At 39.0% G+C, this 25,415-nt stretch overlaps 1 protein-coding gene across 1 annotated transcript in view; it reads right to left on the bottom strand.

Moving 5' to 3' along the window:
- Window positions 1-25,415, bottom strand: part of GREB1L (GREB1 like retinoic acid receptor coactivator) — a 146,623-nt gene that overhangs the window by 63,486 nt on the left and 57,722 nt on the right. Inside the window, exons 2-4 of the mRNA XM_068396532.1 lie at window positions 19,673-19,773; window positions 4,657-4,816; window positions 4,226-4,423 (exon numbers count right to left, since the gene is read on the bottom strand). Coding sequence (XP_068252633.1) covers window positions 4,226-4,423; window positions 4,657-4,813 — 355 coding nt within the window. The 5' untranslated portion in view covers window positions 4,814-4,816; window positions 19,673-19,773. The remainder of the gene's footprint in view (window positions 1-4,225; window positions 4,424-4,656; window positions 4,817-19,672; window positions 19,774-25,415) is intronic.

Genomic DNA, 25,415 nt, shown 5'->3' with positions numbered 1-25,415 from the left:
TTTGAGGAACCTATATGAAAATTAAGACCTTATTTTCACAGAACAGGTAAGTTAGCTACAGAAGTTTGTGCTGAGCAGAAAAATAAAGCCCCTGAAAATAAATGAATCCCCCAAATACCATTATTCTTCTTGATTACAAAGTCTTTAATTTTATGACTAATAGTAAGGATCAATGGCAAATGCATTTGCTCTTTACAGTTGGCTAACAGGAGAGGTAAGGGATCTAATATTAAGGCCAGCTAAGAAGGAACATCCAAGAAACTGTCACTTCTGAGGCACTTATTTTTTTAACTGATGAATAAAGGCATTAAGATCTACTTTCTGTACCCATGTGACTGACAACTCAGCCATCTGAAAAAAAGAACAAGCCACCACAGAAAATAGTATGATGGGTATGGTATAAATCCTGAATTCAGGAAAAGCAAACAGCACAAATACCTTAAAAGGGAAAAAGGTTTCAGGTCATCTGTGCTAAAAGGTGGGAGATGGGTTTTACAGCAATCGGAGCTATGAACTGCAGGTTCTAGTACCAATATTTTGCCCTTGGATAAACAATTAAATATATGCTTAGTTTAAAGCATCCAAACACTTACAGTGACTTCAATTAGTCTATCAGTATTATTTAACATTTTCCTAATGTTATTTATCTTTGTAATTAAATAACTAAGATAAGGGATGTAAACAATGGCAGCGATCCTGTCTTACATCTTTGGAAGGGCATATTCATGAGATGAAAGATGAGCTATCAGATTAATATCTTGCTGAGATATGGTCTGCAGCGTGAACGTTTGGGAACCTGAGTGTTTTAAACACTTACATAAAACTGACCTAACAGATCATTAGTTGTATTTTAAAAAATGTATTTTCCTTTCCTTTTCCAGATACAAAATCACAGCTCTCTTAAATTAGCTCCTTGAAAACAATACTGATTTTGTAAATTCAGAATAGTAAACTTGATAATGGCTAATGAACAATCCTAAAATTCTGTGGATATAACATAGGAAGCTTTCTTCTAGGGTGCCCTGACCATAAAAGACTTCTAGATAAAAATCAAAACACAAAACTGCCCCTCGAAGGTCATCTTTTTCCAGGACATACTAAAGAGTGTAATATTACATATATACATGAGCATATAATTACATATATTATGTAACTATAGCATGACTAGGCATAACCTTGTGACATTCAACACACAGCCACAGTGCAGAGGTCTGCATTGCAGTGAGCGCTTGACAGCCAAGCACCTCCTTGCAGTGCCACGTCGGGCAGGGCAGCCTTATGAAGCAAGCCTGAGCAGAGGTGGCAAAGGCACTGGTGAACACGGAACAGTTTGAACATGAATGAAAGGTCACCTCTCAAGTAAAGACACAGACATTTAACTAGAGACTCACAACTAACATTTCTGTCTGGGCGTGGAAGCGCAAATAGGGATCACTGGAACGTGTGAGTGAGACTGAGAAAGATGTCTTGATGTCATATACAAAGCTCTTCACAATCAAACGAATGGTGGCCTTGGGTCCAGACAGGGTTTTGAGCCCTGCTACTGGCAGGCTGTTTCAGAACCGTGTCACCAATAGTTAAAGAATCCTAAACCTTTAACCTGAACGCATTCACAGCCATTTTATGCATGCATTACACTTCCACAGGGCCCTGTTGGCATGACCAGCTCTTCTCCCTCCTTAGTGTTTTATCCTTGATATATTTAGAAGGTGTAACCATACGCCATCTCAGCTTCTGTCCTGGTAGGCAGAGCCTTATTAGATAGAACTCCTTCCTCTTACCAGCCTGTTGGTTCTCCTCTGCATCCCGCCTGCTTTATTTTACATTTCTTTAATAGAGCAATCAGAACTGTTCCTGCTCTCTACAAGAGATTTTGCAGCCTTTACTGATACTTGTCCTCACTTGAGAATACCTTTCTATGAATACATTGTTTTATACTTTCTCCTTCTCTGCTCCTACCAATTTACAAGCCTCCAAAGGACAGCAAACACAATTCTGTGTGAATAACAAATTCTCCCAAGAATATTCCCCAGCTTCCCATAGCAGCCAGACTTTCTGTTCATTGTATTACAGGGAACTGGAGGTACATTGTTATGGAGAGTAAACGTGCTTATATAAGCTGCGTTCAGAAGGGGTAAAGGCAAAAACATCAACATTTGCCACCAATTACCCCCTAAAAATATCAAAGGATTACCAGTCACTAGTGCTTACTTCTATTACCACATAGAACCATACACTATAATAAGGTACAAAACCATTCTACAACTTACAACTTTTTATGACCTCTACACAAGGAAGCCCATAATTCGGGAAGATATTAAATGAAATGTCAAGAATGGGTTTTGGACCCAGTGGGAAACGTGGTTGTTTATTTCCAAGTGTTAGAGGGGGGCAGGAATTGTTTTTAAGAGATGCATATCTAATAAATATGAATAGATCTTCCTTTTTTAAGGAAGTTAAATCTTCAGAATAGCACAATTATGAGATAAGATGAATCGATTACATCAAGTTTACTTGGTCCAATAGGTATATTCATAATGATCTGACCCCTTCTTTAACACATTTAAAACCAAACAAAAATATTACTGTCAACAACTTTGCTTATCACAGGATCACAGGATGTTAAGGATTGGAAGGGACTTCGAAAGATCATCTAGTCCAATCCGCCTGCCGGAGCAGGATTACCTAGATCATATCACACAGGAACACGTCCAGGCGGGTTTTGAATGTCTCCAGAGAAGGAGACTCCACAACCTCTCTGGGCAGCCTGTTCCAGTGTTCAGTCACCCTCACCGTAAAGAAGTTTTTCCTCATATTTATGTGGAACCTCCTGTGTTCCAGCTTGCACCCATTGCCCCTTGTCCTGTCAAGGGATGTCACTGAAAAGAGCCTGGCTCCATCCTCATGACACTTGCCCTTGACATATTTATAAACATTAATGAGGTCACCCCTCAGTCTCCTCTTCTCCAAGCTAAAGAGACCCAGCTCCCTCAGCCTCTCCTCATAAGGGAGATGTTCCACTCCCTTAATCATCTTCGTGACTCTGTGCTGGACTCTCTCTAGCAGTTCCCTGTCCTTCTTGAACTGAGGGGTCCAGAACTGGACACAATATTCCAGATGGGGCCTCACCAGGGCAGAGTAGAGGGGGAGGAGAACCTCTCTTGACCTGCTAACCACACCCCTTCTAATACACCCCAGGATGCCATTGGCCTTCTTGGCCACAAGGGCACACTGCTGGCTCATGGTCATCCTGCTGTCCACTAGGACCCCCAGGTCCCTTTCCCCTACGCTGCTCTCCAACAGGTCTGTCCCCAACTTGTACTCATACATGGGGTTGTTCTTGCCCAGATGCAGGACTCTACACTTGCCCTTGTTATATTTCATTAAATTTCTCCCCACCCAACTCTCCAGCCTGTCTAGGTCTCTCAGAATGGCAGCACAGCCTTCTGGTGTGTCAGCCACTCCTCCCAGTTTTGTGCCATCAGCGAACTTGCTGACAGTGCACTCTATTCCCTCATCCAAGTCATTAATGAATATATTGAATAGTACCGGTCCCAGTACCGACCCTTGAGGGACTCCACTAGATACAGGCCTCCAACTAGACTCTGTCCCATTGACCACCACTCTCTGGCTTCTTTCTTTCAGCCAGTTCACAATCCTGATCATCCAGACCACACTTCCTCACACTTATCTAGAACAACAATCAGGACAGCTCAGGGCAAACAGGCAATGGCCAGCAGGCAGGTGGCAAAGACAAAACAGACAGACAAGCTTCCACTACCACCCCTCTTTTGCCCTTGGCAGCAGAAGGAACACCAAGTCTCTTCACTTTCTCTCTCCAAATTCCTCCTTCTGCCCATGGAAGCAACTAATCCAGCTTTGCCAATGTTTCTGAGAATAATTTAGGGATAGATTGAGAACTGCCATACTGATGCTGACTTGTGCAACTTCTTTGAGGACAGTGAAACAATGATGACCAAAGAAAATAAGGGGTTTTCAGAAACTAATAAAGTGGCACAACCAGTCCTAGACCCTACTTTCAAATAATACATTACATTTTATGGCCTGAAACAAGTCCTCTTATTCTGTATTTTCTCAGATTAAAGGCTTTGGCTATAAACTCTATTCCCAGACTTCCTAGCTAAAGAGTTTCTAACTGTAGAGACTATGCATTATACTGAGAATTAGTTGTAAAGATCACACATGTAAAAGAATGGACACCAACCATCAGTAGTGCAAGACCCTTCTGGGGCAGGTTTTTGTGAATACGGGATTGGTGGACTACTTGAATCTGACAGGTCTTCATCCTCCTCTTCATCTTCCATTTCATTAACAGTTTGGTTGGTAGAAAAGTCCAGGCTTCCATTTTGTGAATAGCGATGCACTAACTCTTTATCCAACTCTTCCACCTTTGGCTTCACATCTGAGCAAAAATAAAAAATAAAATAAACTTTTCATCAGTACTTGCATTTAGCTCCTTTTTAATAATCAGCATGCCATAATAATAACCATTTCTCCTTAATGAGGCCCAAGATTCAGATTTTGTGTCACACAATGAACTGCTGTGTGGCTTTTTGTCTTTTTTAATGAAACATATCCCACCCTTTTCTCACACAGAAAAACAACAATTGAAATGTGCCATACTTTCATGGTTACCTTCCGGCAAGAAAGGAGGCTGGTCAGGATCCAGGTACAGCTGTGAGAAGATTGGCCGTGGGACAACGCTACTACATCTCAGAGAAGCTTCTATAGAATTATGAAGAGCTTCTTCAAAACGGGCAGATTTTAGTTGCCCTGCATATGAATTCCCCATGATCTAAAACCACAAAGAAAACATCTGATAAGGGGGTGATAAAATGCATATGCAGACCATTTACAAATGAAGAGTGATGTCTTATTAACATCCACCATGACAGTGATATAAAGGTACTAAGAAAGTATGCTATGAAAATAACACTTCTAACTAGTACTACATGTTCACATTTCTCTCTCAATCTGGTAGACTGTGTCCTCTTGTTTCAATAACAGCTTTTAGCACATTTCCAACACACTGCTTTGTGTCTTCTGCATATACGGCCTCTCAACAGCCTCAAGAACCTGCGTGGTGTAAAATTTAATGAAGGGTAGATAAAATCATGATTACTGTATTTTTTAGGATTTTCAGAATGGACTACAGCAGGGTATGTAACACAGAAAATTAAAAACGTCAAGTTTGGCTTCAGGACTAGTTGTCTAACTGTGTTAACATAATTTTACTTGTCAGTATGCCATCATTTGCAGAGAAATAATACATAGAGACATCCAATAACTTGAATTTTTGCTCTTGCTGATATTAACTGAAATTATGTGGAAGGACAGTTCTCTGTCTTTTCAGGGTCTTCGCCTCTTATCTTCAATGTAACACTACGATTTACATGTAGTCTGATTCATATAATTCAAATTGTCCAATCATACTCCTAGAACAGAAGATGTAAGTAAAAGAAGAGAGAAATAAATAACATCCAAACCATACACAGCAAATGCTGTGAAATGTTTTTATTTTAAACTATGCTTTACACCAGTATAGTGATAACAATCATTTAAATATCTGCTTTGACAATTAACATTTATGTTTATAACAATGATGAATTTATGAACTTCATGAAACATTCAAGCACAAACAGACCATTACTTCTCCTTGGGTGACATTTTACAGCCCACAGCCTATTATATTTGTGCCCCTCTCATTAGGATACAGACTCTCAAATATAAACATTTAGTAGCAGGATGGCCATGGAAGTTTTACAATGAGTTGAGGGAGACTCACTGAAACATGAAATTTTCCACTTTGCTGAATCATTATACCATATGACATTTGTTCCAAAGAAACAACAATCTAACATTTTCACTATTCTGAATACAAGACTGCATTTTCAGAGAATTTTATTTCAACAGGGATAATTTTTCCTCAGTTAAATCAACATACAGAAAAGTACAAAACCTTGTAACGTTATCTTTGTACTTCCCTTCACTCTATGTCACCTAGCCCTATGACCACGAAGAGACCTTGGCCAAGAAGATAAATTGCCATTTAGAAAACCTACAATTCCACTCCTGCTTTAACACTGGGTTGCTCAAGGTCCTCAGGGCCACCTGTAAAAGAGCAATAATGATGACAGCCACTTACAGCAGCATTTGAGATCTGCTGGTATAGACAAATATCTAAGAGCTAAATATTACTATACTACTGGAATACATAGGCATGAAGCTTATCTAATTACTCACCTCCAACCTGGGACAGAGGCTCAGTTCCCATTCAGTTACAGACTTTATAAAACTTTTGGCAAAGAATTCCACATCTCTAACTTAGACTTGCTTTTAATAAACTTCGGAGCAACAGCATTTACCTACCCCAACCGGAGACAATATAAAGACAGTTTCTTAACATGACACATTCAGGTATTTCAGCAATAAAATATTTAAGACAAGTAGATTTTCTTTTTCATTCTGTAAGCTTTCATTAAATCTGGAAAGGCAAGGAGTGTGTACAAACACACAACTACAAATTGAGTTAGGGAAAAAGTTACCCTGAAGCACGATTAAGTTTGCAGTACACTAAATCCTGTCAGGTGCCTTTGAACAAAGAACTGATGAAAAACAGCTAAGTGACTGATATCCTGGTTTTACTGAAATCAGGGATAATATTTCCACAAACGTCAGTGAAATCATGACAAACTATTATATCATTAAACTGCATACCATAAAATTTCATTTCTGTGCTATGGTATTTTATGTCAGGTACTATGTGCTTAACGTAGGATTTCAGGAACATATCCAAAAGAAAAGACTTTAGTTAGAATACTGTAATAAATATGAATCAGTCTTTAGGAATCAGAAAATTTGCAATTCCCATAGCATATCATCTGCCTGAAGTCTGCTCATCTTCCACGTTTTCTACAATCCATTTGTTGCACACAATCTACACCAACTATTTTAATTTCAATGGGAAACTATCAATAAAATATAGCATGCACACAGCAAAAATGCTGTGTGCACACAAATTTAATTTGCCTCCCTGGAATCTATACAAATAGACTTGTTTGTGGGTGGCAATAGTTGTGGATGTACCTGAGAAGGCTGGTTAGTATTACTGGAGGACATTTCTAGCTTGCCAAGAGAAAACAAGATTGCAATTGGAAACGCCAAGTAAAGGAAATCTTAGGAACCGCAACTTGTGTGAGCACTGGTCTCTGCACCATGGAAGAGGAGCAGGAGGAAGGCTTGTCGGGGATGTGTTTGTGCAAGCCGGGACAGGCGGAGGTACCAGAGGGCAGAGTAGCCAGAGGTCCTGCTGGGCTGCGGGGCGGGGGGAAGCTGGGAGCCCCGGAGAGCCAGCACTGGGCAGCTGATTTCCTAACACCGCCCGAGGCCATTAGGGCAGCTGGGCCTCATCTGGAGTTCAAGGGAGCTGAGGGGGAGAGTGAGCAGGAGGGGAGGAGGTGGCGAGACCCTCAGAGACAGCGAGCTGCTGGCCGGCTGGGGTTGTGCCACCCTGATCCAGCCTGCCCAAAAGCCAGCGGCATCAATTGAAGGTATTAATGCCTTAGTGTTTCTGCTTTTGAATCCACCCCTAAAGGCCTAGTGCAATTCGGAAGCGCTTTGTTTTCCTCCTCCCAGTGTAAACGGGAGGCAGCTCGCAGGGAGGGCAGGGCAGCAGCGCAGGGGAGGCAGCGGGAGCATTAGGGGCTTTAAACATGCTCGTGAGTGTGGAGGGGGCTGGAGGAGGCAGCAGGGAGTCTGGAGGAAAAATAAGGGAAGGAAAAAAAGACAAAAAAACCATTTCTGTTCTTAAGACATGTACCTGCTATGTCTGCATTTAAATACGACCAAATCTAATGATTTAATGTAACTAAATTAATGCTCATTCTTAAAAAAAGTTATCCAAATAATATGTCTATCCTACCTTCCCATATGAAGCCATTTGGTAAAAATAAAAGAAGCAGAAAAAAAACCCTGTTGTTTTCTAGAGTGAAATTAAGATGAGTTTTCCCTAAAATTCTCCACATGTGATATAGTGTCAGTGGGCCCGTGGGGGATGTGGGAAAGCTGGTGCCAGGCTGAGTGCAACTGAGACTATCTGGCACAGTGTCTGAGAGAAAAATGGAGCTGGACTTGACTGAGGAGCTGCTCCCCGATCTCACACGCCTGTTTTTCTCCTGTCAACACTGATACATCAGTGCTCACCCTCACGCACACTGTCCTGTATCCAGCCATACTGCACCAAACTACACCGGAGCCTACTTGGGTGCACTGAGAGGTTTCTAATGGGCAAGAGGTTTGATTTGGGGGTAAATAATTCTTTCCGTATCGATGTGCACAGTAATTGCAGATAGCTCAGCACAGAGCTGGTTAGATTCCCAGTGACGAGCAATTTGCACAGCTGTAATACAATATACCAACCCTCACCCATCCTTTTACCTGCACCACTGGATACTTGTGTAATCCATAAGTCGTCTACTTCTCTTAGAAAACTTTTGAGCTCTGTTTTGGATTGGACTCTGCAGGATGTTAATATGTGCATCATGCAGAGTATATATGTATAGTAAGACTTGCTGATATATGTTCTCCTCCCTGACACCCTGCCAAGGAAGAAGGATCAGTTTGACAACAGCCACTCTCCAGGCTCCCCCTCTTTACCTCACCAACTTTGCCACTCTACTTAGACAATTTTTATTTAATGTCCTTAAAACTTACTATAGAGAGACTAGAAGACACAATTAAAATTGAATAATTTCAAAATGAAATCTCCAGCAAAACATGACATAAGAGGAGAATTTCCTAACATTCAGATCACCTGCACCTCCAGGCTCTATCACTCTCGGGGTACTCCTCTGCAAAGATCCAGATACTAAGACATCATGATTACTACCCAACACATCTCCACTGCTGCTATGCTTCTTCAAAGCAGATTTCCTAAGCCTGCTTCAAGTCTTCTTTGCAGTGGCCCAACACTGAACTGGAGGATTAACTGTGAGATTTGCTGGAGTTTGAGAGCTGCCTTAACAGCAGAGCTGGAATGCAGCTGTCACATCTCAGTCTGGGTCCTTACAAAGAGACATGAACAAGGCAATCATGAAATTCCAGTAACCTGACCACAAGTGAAGAAGTATTAATGCTATAGTTTTTAATAAAAAAGTAAATATAGGCATTCATTACAGAAAACAAAACTACAGCTGCTGTGAGCTTCCATCAAGGCAGACAGAAATGGAAGTAATACAAAGCAAAATTTCAAAGATGATTGATTTTAGCACCGCATCACTTAACTGTGTGGTGAAGGACCCAGTGAAATTCTGATGACTCTTTCAACCCCAGAAGCTGAACTTACAAGAAAGTCTTGTCAGTTCAAACAAATTATCTTGTCTTATGCTGTCATCCAGGTTTCAAAAAAATCTGTGCGGAAACATGACACTGGATGCTCAAGAAGAACCAGAGCCCGGCTTCTTTACAGCTCCAGAAGACTTGCAATGTGTAAGTACAGTAAACACTACCCACTTTTAGTGAGGAAAATAGGTGACTATGGTCCTTCACATACCAAAACAAAAGTAACCTCTGGAAAATGGATTGTTACCCAATAGCTTTTTGGAGTAGAACTGCATGTTGAGTTGAAGGCTCTGCTAGTAAAAATATAATCAGATCATTCAGTACACCAGATACCACATATTTGGCCTCCAGGTGGGTCATGACCCCAGTGACTTTAAAGGAGAGGAACTGAACTGGAGGATGAGGGAGGGGGTGAGTGTTGTTGTTATGGCTTAAAGCAATTTCACAATTACCTGATAGCAAATGATGAATCTGATGCAAACACCCTCCATTAAGTCGGCTCTATCAAGTCCCTGCTTTGTGTTTAACCTAATGATGTAATTGTGTTCTCCAAAACACATAATCTAGCTTCTGATCTGGCCTAACCCCACAGGAAAGTTTCTCTTCAAAGAAAAAGCAAGCAAGTTCCTTCACAAAGGCACTGCCAGGCCCAGCACAGCTTCTGTATCTCAGAGGGTTATCTCAGTCAAAGAGAGACCAGGCATCTATTTATGCTGTAGGATTGTTTGGGAACTGGTTGTTTCAGGTACAAGTAGCATTTTCTATTATTTACAACATCCTTATTGATGTACTGGGAGAAGTATTTTTTCCCCATTAAAGCATCATTAGGATGTATCATGAACATGCATACAGCAGAAAGGATGACAGTTAACAACAACAGTAACAAATATACATGCTAATTAAAAGTGTAGACTTTGATGTCAAAAGTATATACCCAGCATTAACTGTAGCATTCAGTGGGGAAAGACTTATGTGTGAGTCAATACAAGAGTACAAGGCAGAGCAGTCTCAGTAACAGACGCCTTATCTCATAACCTTTCCAAGATCAGTTTTCTTCCCCCCCAGTCCTTTCAAGGTCCTGAGATTCTCACCCTGCTATTGTCTCTTGGTTAGGGATGTTCAAACTCAACTAAAAGAGTTTACAATCTTATGTAGCAAGTGATAGGTAAATAATTCATTCACAAAGTCTTTCAGGAAAAATGAATGATTATTTCATATGACTCTTTACGGTGGAGTTTCCTTTCATTTTTACTTTTCATTTTATTTCAAAGAAAACATTGATAGCATCCAATATCATTTAGAATCTAGTCTTTCAGTCTGATGTTGCCACTACTTTGTCAGAGGAATGGAAAAGATCAAGAATGCCTATTTTTTTCCTCACAAGGTTTTTCCTCTTACCACTCAATTAATAGTGTCTGTTCTATTAGTGTTCTAATAGAGTCTAGTAGCGCATCAGATTATCTTGGATTTGGACAATTCCTTGGACAGACAAATGGATACACAACAGAGCTACATGCAGGATGGTGGAACAGGGTAGCTCTTCCCCACAATACGAAACAGAGAGCAAATCACAAGTGGTGCTAGTATGGAGGCTGCTTACTGCTCCATCCCTTCCACCCCAAGACTATCGCCATAGTCTTCAGGCACAGTTCACAAAACAATAAACATGCTAAAGGCAAAATTCACACCTGAATTCAGGATGGTGTTAGTAAGTTGAACTTATATGCACGAAGCTGTCAACTTCAAATCACCCCCAAATACTGCAAAAATTAGGTCTGAATTGCATTTTTAAAAATCCAGTGATTTGGGAGTTTTCAGCTTCACAGTATACACCAGCAGCGATGTAAAACTGAAGCTGAAAAAGGAAAACCACCAAGAAATAGAAAATGAAACTCAATCTCATCTCTTACCTAAAAAGTGAAATGTCTCTCTAGTTCTTTTTAACAGTATTATTTACTGAGCTGTACGCATAAAGAGGAGTTTACAACTGCAATCAAACATAGAATATATCGCGAGGTGCAATGTTACGGAAGTCAATGCAAGTTAAGCTCAAGTCAAGATTTACAAAATTGTAGTTCAGTAATTTTAAGTTATAGATTCAGCACTTATGTTTATTGCCTAACATCCTGCATTTTCCTTTATCTGTCAAATGTTCTGATAAAACTGTCCCAGAATCTTCAGATGCGATCTTTTGTATGTCTGAAGTTTTACGATACTGTTTCAGAGTTAAATCTGTGTAGTTAGAATCAAACTACATAAACCCGACAACAATCAGTTCTTATCCCTGAACTGGAGCTGGAAGTCATTTCTGCACATGAAGCTTTGTGATGAGGACTATACAGACATTGCACTGGCTTTATTTTCTCCAGGTTATGGCTCCCACTCAAAAAAGAAATGTCACATTCCAGGTATGCTGAACTCTTACGGCACAGCGAGAGGAAAATGCTGCAGTCACTGCACTGGGGATGCTGAACCATTCCTCTAGTGAGGACTGAGATGATTAAGCATGTGCCAAACTTCATTTGATGCCATTTCCTCAGTAAAAAGATGCAATAAGCAGATGAAAGAAAACATCTGACCTCACTACTTAATTCACGGGAACTCACCTACAGTGCTACATGATATGCAAAAATTATGGAGGACTAGTTTCTGTGAATAAATGATGCTATGCTAGAAGCATTTAAGGCAACATATGCTTACCTGAATATGGAAAACTACATTAAAAAGTACTATAAAGAGACTTGAACACTAATGGAGCAAAACAGCAGCCGATACCATTTGGCAGGGCGCTTGGAATCAAGGACCGTCTCTTGATGACTGTTGCAAATGCACAGCTCGTTTTCATGAGCAAAGACTGTCTTACGCACACAAATGCTCAGACACAAATAGGCACAAATACGTTCTGTCACCACTTGCATGCACCCATACACTTTTACTGTCTCTTTTATACTCTCATCCACCCCCACACATCTGTTCACACAACTCTCCCCCCCTTCCAAGCTTTTGCAAATATACCATTTCCCTCATTATTCCTCCTCTGCCTTCCTACTGTGGAAAAAGGAACTTAATTAGAAGCCATAAATAAACCATATTTTGTGTTTATAATATTAAAAAAAAATCTATCCTTTTTAGTCTTCTCCCATTGCATCCCCTGGTGTTTCATGGAAAGGTCGATGATACAGGGTTGTGGACAATGACAGGAAGCCAGATGACAACAAATTTGACCATAAGGCTATAAAAGAATAGAAGAGTTAATAAAAATTCAGTTGCCAGTAATAAAAAAAGAAATGCTCAGTAGTATATAACCAAGAATGAGAAGATTATACAGTGAAGTATGAACCTTACATGAATAGGCCTATATCCTTCATGATATAGAAGCTTTCAGGAGTTAATTATATTGATTTAATTTATTCCCACTGCAAGGCTTTTAGAGCCCTTTTAAAGGATGTTATGAAATTAGCAGATAAGTTACTGTGAAGGTTTTCCAGGGGTTTTAAAATTAATTTGTAGAAGATGGAGCAAATTCTTTTATGCTACTGGGATCTTTCACAATGTACATAGGGAATGGAACATTACTATGCACCTTCAAAAGAAGAGGTACATTTTCTCTTTTCTTTCAACAGAAAAACCTTCAGGTGAAAAAAAAAAAGGTTATCACCCTACAAACCTGACTTTTAATTTTGAAGTTTTGGTAATCTTAAAAGACTTCACTATTTTAAAAGGAGTATGGGCTCACACTTGGATGCTCACACACTCACATGAATTACGGTTTATTCTCCTAATAACTTAGTGTGCTAGCACAGTCAGCCAAGTTAAAACAGCAGCTAAAACTAATGTAGTATCTAAATAATTAATGTAATAATTATTTAAATAACTGTAACGGCACGTAGCATTTTGCTGCTTACTGAAATGTTTTTCCAAGCCCAAATTTGTTCCCCAAATCATGTATTGAAAATCGGTACCTGTTCCCAAACCTAACAGATTTTTATTGAAACTTTGTTATTTTTATATATTTTTCATATACGTAAGTGTATATTCACTGACAATACATATTCTGCTAGTAATACATAGATCTTATTGAAAGCTATTAGCTAACAACTGTATTTAGTAGTTACTAATTAAAACAAACTATTCAGAATTATGAGACATAAAATGTATTTATGTAGTTTACAATAATCTGTAATGTAAACTGTATCTTCTCAGATCCATCAGTGAATTAATTTAAAGCTGTGTTTTTAATGGAGATTTAATGTTTATTTCAATGGAACATTGTCTAATATTACACGATTTTTTAAAGATTATATGTGGACTTCTTTAATTTCCATGACTGGGAAGCCCAGTGAACAGCCTTGTTACATCTTTCTAAATATGAAACACAAGTCCATATTTGTCAATGGTTTTAATGCTGATAACTATCACTAATTGCTTACTTTCATGAATTATGTATATTTTTTCCCTGAGGGGTTGCTTCTATCCTGAGAAAGTGAAAGTTACCAGTGTTTCAAAAGAGCCATATAATGACGTAAAAAGTAGCATTAATAATGGCACCTCAGCTTGCACTACTCGTGAAAATGAAAGGGATGATGAACTATTAAGCATATGTGGCCTGGTTACATAGAAGCTTAGCACTTCACCTACAATCCCAAGCATCCTTTGAATGCCTTATCAACAACGTTGTGGTCAACTCTTCAACACAACTGGACTAACGAAGACCACCATATGAAGCTAATGATATTATATCATTTCCAACCACTGAGTTTGCTCAACTTGTTTGTAATTCTTATTCATTTTTTTCCTGCACATGCTCTCTACACCACTTCTCATTCTGTAAGTACATATTCACCTGCCTGGTGTTGTTCTATTGTCTTCAATAGGACTATGAAGTAGGACTGTGCACTGTGGCTTAGCAAACCATGTATGTTAATTATTGGAAATCCATAGGCCACTAGGCTGCAAAAATCTAAGTTTTAAATATCATAGCTTACGCTCTTTATTTATTGTATGCACAAGCTACCATTTATATAGGAAATTATGCATACACACTGCTTGACATTTTTTAAGACTGCTAACCAAGATGACACTACTTGATAGAAAAGCAGCATAAAAATTCACTACTAAGATACAGAAAATAGAAGCTAAAATGTTATCCATTCTGACACATCTCAACAACAGATTGTACAGTACAAGCATTAAACAGAAAAATCCTTAATAAAAATCATCCCAGGTATCTACATCTGCAGTAGAAGTGTTTTTCCCCATGCTCTTTTCTTCTTTTTTTTTTTTCTTCATGTGAAAGGGCTACTAAATCAGGGAGACAAGTAAATTTTTATTGCCAAGCAATATAAACTAATCGCTATTCATCTTGCAGAGACATTGCTTGTTCTGAAAATTTTTAATTCTAACAACACATACTAACTGACAAGTGAAAATATATCTTTCTGAGTAATAGGCATAATGGTAATACAGATTACAATGGCTCTTAAAACTTTCCAAACAGAGATGACCCAATTCTTCAGGAACATCCACTCAGTATTTTCTTTTTCCACAGTATTCATCTTATCTGGTGCATGTTCTGGTTTGTGACAGCTATAACAGACTAAAAATTAAGCACTGGAGTAGGACTTTGTAAACTTCAACCTTTCTTTTGCTGTTAGCAATCCTTTTTTCCCCCCTGAAGCTGGCAGAGCTGGAGATGTAGCATGGCAGTTCTTCAAATATGCAACCTCAAAGTAATTTCAGCATTATCACCTTGAAAGAGAGACCGTATCTGCAGCCAGAGCCTGCACCCAAGAGCCTCACATGTATCATTTCTCACATCTCCCTCATCTGTGAAGTGCATAATCCTGCCAAAAGCACCATCAAGTTTTGTTCCTTTCCCTCTCCAGGAAGATTATTAAACAAATCCCTAACACAGATTTCTAGATTAAAAAGTAAAATTAAATCAAGGAGTAATAAAGGAAGTCTTAAGTAATCAAACTTGCCTTCCCTAACAACACTTGGATAGAAGAAGGTTAGGTGGGTTGTTGGTTCCTCACCTCCTCCAAAAACTGACTGTTTTTTCCCTAGAGCCCTGTCTGGAAACAAGGCAAGTCTGAAAGAGAGTTCTTGTTTCTACAAGGCTTGGAAACAATCATCGCTAAAAAGGAGACACCAAAGGTGGAAACAAGCCCCTGTTCTTTTGCAGAAAGGTTGTGTCAAAAATGATTATAAAGTCTACTCAGAGCACATTCCTGTGCAGCTCTTCTGAAAATACCATTTTCAAATAGGTCCAAAATGATCATTTTTCTGCTCATCTGAACTTTGAATATGTCTTAGAAAGGAACAAACAAATCTCTTCTTATCTGAAGCTCCCATGCAGTCTCTAGATTGAGAGGCATATCTAACTGTCTGCAGTCACTTTTAGCCCATGATGCAGAGACCAAAAACCAGCAAAGCCAGCTGCTTTCGTGGCCATTTCTATGCAAAAAACAACGCACAGAACGGACAAGAAAACACTGCATAGGTCAAAACCATAACAATCAGCTTAAACCCACAAGTAACGTCAAGTTTAATATCGTTCAGACATTTTTTTGCAACTTCTCTGCTGCTGGGAAACAGTGTCTAAATTGCTCATAGAATTTCTATTTAAAAACCCAATAAATTTCTCGTATTGAATTTTAGTGGAAATGAACTTCAAAGCGCAGAGTGCTTTGCAGAGTTCTTCCTTTTCCTTTTACGCAACATGTGTTCCTCACATGTCAAAGCTGACTCTACTTTCTCCCCTCCCCAGAATACCACAAATTCTTCTGTAAAATAAACAAAGCTCTGTCCAGAATCTCTGAAATTACCAGAGGCAACCCCTGTTTGAGATCAAAGATGCACATCACTACTGGGCCTTCTGCAACATCCCAGATTTCAGTTAACATGAAATCTGCAACAAACATGCAATTGACAGAGCAAAACATTAACATCACATCCAGGGATATATCTAAAAAGAAGAGCTTTGACATTCAAGCTACCTTTTCTAGATACTTAGGAATCCCAATAGGTATTTGTGGGATAAATGTCCATAAATGGTATTTTTATAATGCCATTTAGGTCTGGCAAAGAAAAATTTTTATCTTTACTTAGAACAGAAATGCAAAAATTCAAAATCACTAACTATTAACACTTAATAGGAGAAGAAAATGATTTCCTGTTTCTAATGGTTATATTTGTTCTGTGATGCAACTCACCACTCACTACAATAAATTGTGTATGGGGTCTTCATGTCTTAGAAGAAGAAAAAATGATAATAAAAGACATTATTTGTTGGAGACATTAGATGTGCTTCTCTACTTGTTTTTCTCCCAAAAGGAAGTCTTAATGATGTTTACAGGCTGGACTTAATTTACCTGCAATATAAACATGCTAGCAGAGGCAATCTTGATTCCCAAAGCTGTTATTATGGTTAGTGAGTCAATGCAGAAAATTCGAAGGTTCTATGCATTTTTGAAGGCATGCATATGAAGCTTCCAGTAAATGCTGACACTCAAGAAACTAGTGCTGATAATATTTTTCTGTGACTGCTGCCACAGAATATAAATACTCTGAATAAAATTCTCACTGTGGGCTAAAATCCATTTGAAAAAAAACACGTGATAAGTAAATACTTCATAGATACAGAACAATTTTCTCCATCAGATGAGAAAAAAATCTTAATAATACATATACTTCCATTTTGTGTACTTAGAGTAAATAAATTCTAGGGTTACAAACAAAATTAAGCATTATAGCTCAAATACGTACTTCGCTAAGCAGTTTCCTTATACAGTTTATTTTACACAGCCCTTAATTCCACATAGATATATTTGTACAATGTGACATGCATTGTTCAAGCTGAAAACAGGCTCAAACAGACATCTCACTGAGTTCCTACAGCAAAAGCCAGTCCAATCTCATCAACAAATAAATCACCTTAATCCTTTCTTCATTTGTTATTGCCTTATTGCAAAAGCATGAAGCTGAAGCCTAGAAAGTCAAAGTTAAGGCCTGACCTTCCATCTCTATCGTATCTGGCCGCTCCCTTGTGTACCCCTTAAACACACATGCTATCATTTCCTGATGAGTTTAGAAGGGGTTATCAGGAGAATTTCAAGATGTGTCAGTTTTGTAGCAACCTGAATGCTATACAAACATCTTCTGTGTTTAATAGGCAATTTGTATTTTAGTAGGTTTATCCATTCCCAACTTTATTTGTTTAAAGGTGCCTTAACCTTGACATAAATCAGTGCTAAGCATCTGTATAGAGTACTTCTAAGGAGTTTATAAAAATTAAGCTCTTTGGAGAGTTACATTTGCAAGCATGTTTCTTAAACAAAAGGAAACAAAAAAACACTACTTGTCAACTTCTTTGCTCATTTTTTTCCCCTTGAAAATTATGCAGTTTATCCTTTTTCACTCTTCTTATGGTGTTCTTTTAAAGATCGTGATGAAACAGTAGGTTAGTCACTATAAAAATGCCACCACTGCTGGCTCCCAAGTATCTTTTTCTTCCTAATTCGACAATGAGTGTTTGTGTAAGACAGTAGGGCCAAAGAGTCGGAGGCCCCGGCTTGTGTCCTGCAGCAACCCCCCCCTCCAAAGGAAAACAAAAAGAACTGAACCTTTTCTGCCACATGCCTGGTCCTTCCCCCACCACCTCTCTGGTGAAGACAGCCATTATTACATTTCCTTTCAGGTTATTTACAAGGTCTTGGCTCTGACATTGATTTCTTATCTGTTTCTATGACAAATGTTAAGTGTTAATAAGCCATTGCTTTAAAGAAAGATAATGCTAAACAAATTATAGGAATTAATGACTCAAAAACTATTCTTTAATTTTACTTTGTGAGCATTGAAACAAGAACAGCAAAAATTGCTCAAGACCACAAAACCCCCACATTTTTTCAACCAATTAATAAGTGTTAGCAGCTTAAAAGAAGTTATAGTTTAAACCAGGCAGTATCCTGATAATCTAAAGCTAATTTGTCAGGAGATATAGAGCAACCGGGCAGGCGCACCTCCCTAAGGAACAAAGTCTTTCAATTTGTAAGTGCAGGTTTTTACTTTTTCAAATATTTTGCTCATGGTATAAATTTTAGGATCAAAGGTGAAAGTTCAGAAATCTTTTCAGTTACAGAATCATTAAAATGATAAACATTTGGGATCCCAAAGTACACTTCTACTCTAACTGTCCTTTCAGACCTGCATTGACTGCACTATAATAGCTGCCAACATTTGGTAAGGATTAGCCTTTCATTTAGACAAAAGCAAGCATTCCTTAGCTAAATCAGCACTTTTTGCCATCAGACTCATAAAACCTTTTCACAACACAGATTTTCAAGAGAATCCTTTAGGGTTTTAGGATGCTGCTCCTTTTACTAAGTAACAAAATACACCCCAGGGTGTCTCATTGACCGCACTCAGATGTCCTTTGACCTCTGCAATTGTTTAGCCTAACTTCAGGGCCACAGAATCTGCCTCCCCCCCATCAAAAAGGCTAATGTTGCTTCCTCCCAGCACCTGGCGAAGCAAAATCCTAGAGGTTCTCCCCTCTTCCAGACTTCTACTATGTTCCAGATGTTGCCGAGCAAAAGGTTCCTGCAGGCTGGTTTTGGGAACCCACAAGCGCCGCTCAGAACCTGGGCTGTGGCCATGACCCCCTTGCTCTGCTCAGCACTGCCCTTGCCCCAGGGATACAACAGGTCATAAAGCAGGAATAGATCTTCAGCCTTCTGGGTACACTAGCTATTTAAATGCAACAAGAAACTATGCGAGCCCAATATTGTATACCAAGACAAGCCTTCCCCGCTTTCAGAAGTCAGAAAAAAAGACCCGTGAGAATCTCAGTTGGAAGCACAAATCTATCCTGATCATTACAGAGATCTGCATTCTTCTTCCTATTTGTTTTAAACCCTTTGAGAGGACAAACAAACAAACATCTACCCTCCAAGAGCATAAAACATATATTTAGCTAGTTGCTTAGGTATTTGCAGTGCTTCTAAGTAAAACAGCAGAAGAAAATTGTTACAGCTTCAAAAGAACTGACATTAAATAATGAAGTTGACCTCATTGTGCATATATAAGAAAAAAATGGAAGCACAAATCAGCCCTCTTTGGTGAAGGCTGTTTAATTATATGAACTAGTTTTCATGATTTTTGAAGAACTTGGATGTTGTACATGCCCAAAGCAAAAATAAAATCGTTATTTACAGTCTACACTGTTCCTAAAATGTAGTCAATGGAAATGAAAGCACAGATGCTGAACACAGACATACAATGTATTGTCTATTAGGAAAGGCAAGTACGGTACCTTCTCAGATTCCTTTTAACCTATTTGAAATGCAGTCATGATTAAAGGATGCAGCTAAGAGTTTGTGACTTGCTGGGAAGTTGTTTAAAACTCCTGAATACCTGAAAAATAAGAAGGCAGAAAAAAATCAGAATGACTCGTGCCAGCATATAGTTTTTAACAAGCCAACAAAACCTGCCTATCTAAACTTGTCTAGGGTGAAAACTGAACTGGGGTGGGGAAAGGACTGCTGACCACTTAAAAAAGCACCTTTTGTGTATAGAAATACTTGGTGAAGCTGCATGGTTGCTTCTCTGCATTCTACCAGAAGTACAAGTTCGTCACAGAATCTGCACATTTTTGGCACTGAAGTCATTATATGAAATATTAGGAACTTAGCACATCAATATGAGAAAATTAACGGTCACAGAAACATTAAAAAAAAAAATAATGTAAAAGTAATTATTTTGCTATTGGTTTAAAAAGAAACAAACTAAACGGGTGAGTGGTTAGGTTACCTATGCTAAACTGGAGATCAATGTTCAAAATGAAATCAGAATTAGCTGGTTTCTCTCCTATCTGACATCCCATAAAGGTATTCAAGTGAAAACATTTCTACAAAAATTGCAGTTGATAAAAGAGAATACACCTGAAATACCCCAAAGAATGACAACAATGGTGTAGCAAGCAGCAGGCATAATAGTAATTCCTAAAATACCTAGGGCTGTACAGAACAGTAATTAACATCAGGAAAAGCTTTAAATTAAGTTATCATTGACTGGACTTTGACAAGACTTTCTCAGGCACACAAGCTGGTTTGGTTTCTCAATAGAAATGGACAATATTTTGCCAAAAGATTTAAAGGAATTTTCCCTGTTGCTCACAAATGGGATTTTAGGCTTAAAGCTGGGACCACAGCCTCAGGCCTGCTGTCAAAACCAGAATGAGTGCGACTCTTTCAGCTGTACGCCTAGAATTCAAAACTCAGGTTTTAAAATTAAAAGCAATATAGCTTTAAGCTTCGTCCCCCTCCTCCCATTTTTAAAAATCAACCTATTTAAGAGAGCAGCTAATACCCCTCACCTCTCACTCAGGAAAGGTTTTGGGTAGGATTGTTGTGTTCTGAGGAAAGACATTAAACAACTCTATTGCCAGGGACCACCGACATCACCCTGGCACTGCGCATCCCCGCCATGCTAACAGTGAATCCATCGCAGATGGCCAACAAGGTTAACACACGCAGCTCCCGACCAAACTGTAGGGCTCTGCAGAGACTTCAATGATTGCAGAATGTCAGTAATCCAATTCCAACAGCTCCTGGCTCTGAAATTGCTATTTTTCGGACACGTGCTGAACATTTCACCTGCTAGTAATGACATTTTTGTATTTTCTTCTAATTACACTCAAAGCTAAGACCTTTGGCCCTAGGCCACAGACCTCTATTCAGGCTGCACACATTCTCTTAAACGCCCTGATCCTTTGTTGTCACTCTTGGTCTTTCATCTATTATTTACATCCATTGAGAAGAGAGATACTCTACCATTTGTGAAGCTTTAAAACTTCTAATCATCTTAATTTCTTCACCTTTCAACTAGTGCTTCCCCTTATGGACCAATGCCAATAGTGTGACAAAATAATTTTTCAAGCCAAGATCTTCCTGGACCCTTCTCAAACCTTGACACACACTGGGCTCTAAGTGCCTTTTGTCCTTAACCGGCTGCTTTTGCAAACACAGACCTTTGCTCAGCTTGGCAGCGGGGGGAGGTATGGATTTGCTGGTCAGTGGCTTGGGGGGAGTTTTCTTGGGGTTTGGGGTGTGGTTTTTTGACATCATTTTCTTTCTGTTAAAATGTCTAACTCAATTAGTCCAGCCAAATCAGAGATACTGTAGTGAATCTTCCCACTTTTAAAAACATTGAGCACCTTCTGAAACACAAATGGCTACGAATTTTAAGTTTACTGTTCTTTCCAAAAGCTAAACTGCCAACATGCTGTTTTGGTTTTATACTGTTACGTGCCCACTCAGTACTGACAGATTCTCACACAATATTTAAGACACACAAAATAGCACTAACCCTCTTTCTGAGTATTGGCAGCATTAATTTGTCCTAACCTTACACCACAACATGATAAGAAAACAATTTCTTCATCGGATGTTCAGATCACCTCCTTCTGATCCTCCCTTATTTGCAAATGAAGCAGGAAACAAGTCAGCAGCATTTTTGTCAAGATGCAGATCTCTTCAGAATTCATCAACCACCAACCTTCATTTCCAAGACCTGGGGGATCTGCTAACATTTGATCCATCTTGGCCCTTTCTTTCACTACCGCCTGGCTTACTTTTGATTTCTAACAGTGCTTCCTTGTTGTCTGTCCCCTCTGAAGACCCCCAACCCCCTTGTCTTTTCTTATTTTCACCATTTGCTTCAAACAGCAGTTCACTTGAGACTCATCCATCTTACAATGCCCGAAGTGACAGATGCTCTTAGGAATGACCATACTGCTGAGTGAACAAAAGATAACATCACCTCTAGGAACTCAGGGAGAAATACAACTTCAACCCTAAGACAGGGTTATCCTGACGGACACAGCACCATAAACCTCTCTCAAGTGGGGAGGAAAAAAAAGAAAAACAATTGCAAGGAAAAGGAATCCAACACAATTAAAGGCCAAAAAGAGTATTCTTACTGTTGTAGCTGTAGTTAATGGTGTTGATGGCCTTTTTATTTTCTCTTTTTTCCTAATACCCCATGGAAGAATTTTGTAGAATTTACCTGTGATAAAATCAAGGGGCGCAGAGAGAGTAGAGAAATTTCACACAAAAGCTGTCTCAGGATCCCTACAGACTTGAATGGAGGAAGAAGGCACTTTGGAACAGTTTCAAGCAGCATGTCAGACAAGTCCTTCGCCAAAACACAAACATCACCTTGTTAAAATCTACACATCCTACAGACCAGCTGTCGCTCAGTTAAATTCTACAGGAATTCAGAATCATCGTCCAAGCCTGTGCCCTTGACGGATGCGTATTGTAACCGAAGTGAGATTACTTTAATGTCGCGGCTGCTTGATAAATCTGTAATTCACAAGTAACCGCCCCTCAGTGTTTTGACATTTGAGCACATACGATTTAGAAAAAATATTTACATGAAAATGATAGATTTTCCAGCCAACACCCACATACTTGTCTACAGAATGATGTCTGTTTCCAAACGAAGATCTGCACTCTGTGCATAATAGGACTGATGCAAAAACCGCTGACTTCAAATATGCCCAAAATTCTCTATCCAGTCAGTGGAATGGGACTTGCTGAAGAGAGGAGTCCTGGGTGGTGCTAGAAATCTCTTACTTAACAAAGGAAAGGTCATATTAGCATCTCCCAGTGACATACTCACAAAAGTAATGCCACAAATGCTGGGAATCCCTTCTCCACAGTGAGATGCACAGAATTCCCTTCTCCCTCGGCAAAGCTTTAAACAGCATCTCATGATCAGTTTTCAAACACTACAGGAATTAACCATCATTACTGTACATGAGATTGACAGCATGTGAGTTTAATGGACAAAAGCTAGAGTTGTAAAACAAAGACCAAGACAGGGAGCCTATTAACCAAATGTCTTCTGTTCAGTGTAAAGTCAGGGAAAATCACAACACGCACTTCTTAAGCCTTATTTATTAATTGTATTTAGCCATATTTATTAACTTGTGATGAGATACTATTTTACGTCCCTATCCTGATCTGAAATCTTTCTACTGCACTCTCATAGCAAGGCCAACATCAAACCACCAGACTGTAGATCCAGAAGCAAAGTATAAATACACCATTTTTTAACAGAGGTGATTTCCCCATACTATGCAATGCAGTACTGTTTTGGATATCCAATATATGGAAATTAAACTAACAACCAGTCAAGTCTGGTCCTTCCTAAAGAGGATCCCAACTCTGGACCCCACACCACCTTTAGAGTTCTTCTCCCATTCTGAGTCACTGAGTGATCTGGCACTGAAATCTTTGATAAAATCCCATTCAATTGGGGGAAATGCTTACATGTAGGAAACTACAGAACATAATTATTGGTACATGTTTGAAAGAGTTGTATGCAAGACTTTGCTTTCCTCCTCACATCCCAGCCCGCTCAGTCCACATCGCTCTGGAACCCCAGTCCTCAGCAAGCAGCAGGGCTAAAGGCATGCCGCAACTACCAAGAAGAAAAGCAATGAGAAAACGGAGTTTGGGAGATTTACAGGCACATTCAGCCATGGTATCTGAATCCAGTTTTCACCACCAACTCTGCTGTATCTTGAACGTCACCTTGTCCGCGTCAACTTTCTGAAGCTTCTTCCAGCCCAATCAAATCAAAGAAGCAAATAACAAAGTCTGCAGTTAATATCCTCACAGGAAAAATCTTGAAAACATATAATGCTTTCATCTGAAATACTTGAAGATCTTGGCATCAGATATGGACCAAAAAGTAGTAAACTGTATCCTGCCTTATAAAAATCTATACTCTGCACTCAAATGGGCATCTTATCATACAGACAGTCCTTGCATGTTGAATCTCCAAATATTTATCACAGAAGAGAGAAGTGTTTAAAGTTAATATGCAATCCATCTTCTGCACACTGCTGCTTTTAAACAAGACAGAGAGTGAGGTAAAAGGTCAAAACTACTAGAAAGAGCCCTGAATAAAAACTCCGACATTACAACCATTTTGCTAGAAGAGACAAGGTGTAAAATAGGTTTTTGGAGTCAAACTCCAAAACGGACAGGCCAAGGGTACTGATCCAAACAATGGTGAATAGTCACACAACTGTTGGTGTTGATGTGTTTAGTAACACCAGACTGCTTTGAAAATCTTTCATTTAATGAGAGCAACATTTTTCAATTGAAACTGAACATGTTTACATGCACGTATGTAAAATTAGTTCTCACTCAATGAAAATTTAACATGGAGTAACTGAAATATTGTTACTACACCTACAGGTAACTTCTGTCATTACCATTAAGTTATTGACACTGAAACATGACCTTGAAATGACAACTCCATTAATGCAAGTCTTACCAGAGAATGTTTCAAAAAGCCCTGATTAAATTAACTACTTTTAAACACAATAGGATCAATATGTATGCAGAGAATGTACACCCCCATGGCAAGTTCTGCTTGCTTGATTGATCAAAAACAAAAAAATCCTGTGGCCTTCCAGATCTCAGCTGGTGCCAGAAATCCACATAGAAAAAAAAAAAAAATCCATCTAAATGAAACTCTGAAAAGGTTTACCCTTCAACAGTCTATTTGCACTTCAAAAACTCCTAAGTCCTTCAGCTAAACCCCAGGGTTGAACCATTTCAAAAATGAGAGGGGGATGGCCATGATTTATCTTCCTTCTGTGCTCTGGACAGAGCTGTAAAATCTGCCTGCTCGTGCGCGTGTGTGTTACAGGCTCGTTTTCAGGAACCTTGGATATTTACCATTTTTAGAAATAACTCTGCCCAGTTCCTCACCATCATTTATCTCCTTTGATCAGATGCAAGTAAAATTTATAAAACAAAATTTTGATTTCTGCTCCCTGGAATCCAAGCTGATGAAGCTGAGTCAGCAAAATGGCCAAGCATCTGAAATCCTCATTTCAAATAAAAATACAGTGGACCTTATTCATACCTGCAAATACCAGCTGTTGCCTTAGTGAATTTCTGCTGAGGGAACATTTGTTTAAAGAATATAATTTAAGCCTATCCCTTATATTTACTAGTATCAAACACAATTGT

The sequence above is a fragment of the Nyctibius grandis genome, chromosome 3, assembly GCF_013368605.1.
Source record: "Nyctibius grandis isolate bNycGra1 chromosome 3, bNycGra1.pri, whole genome shotgun sequence".
In the NCBI taxonomy this organism is placed as follows: Eukaryota; Metazoa; Chordata; class Aves; order Nyctibiiformes; family Nyctibiidae; genus Nyctibius; species Nyctibius grandis.
This window is presented reverse-complemented; position numbering and strand designations above follow the sequence as displayed.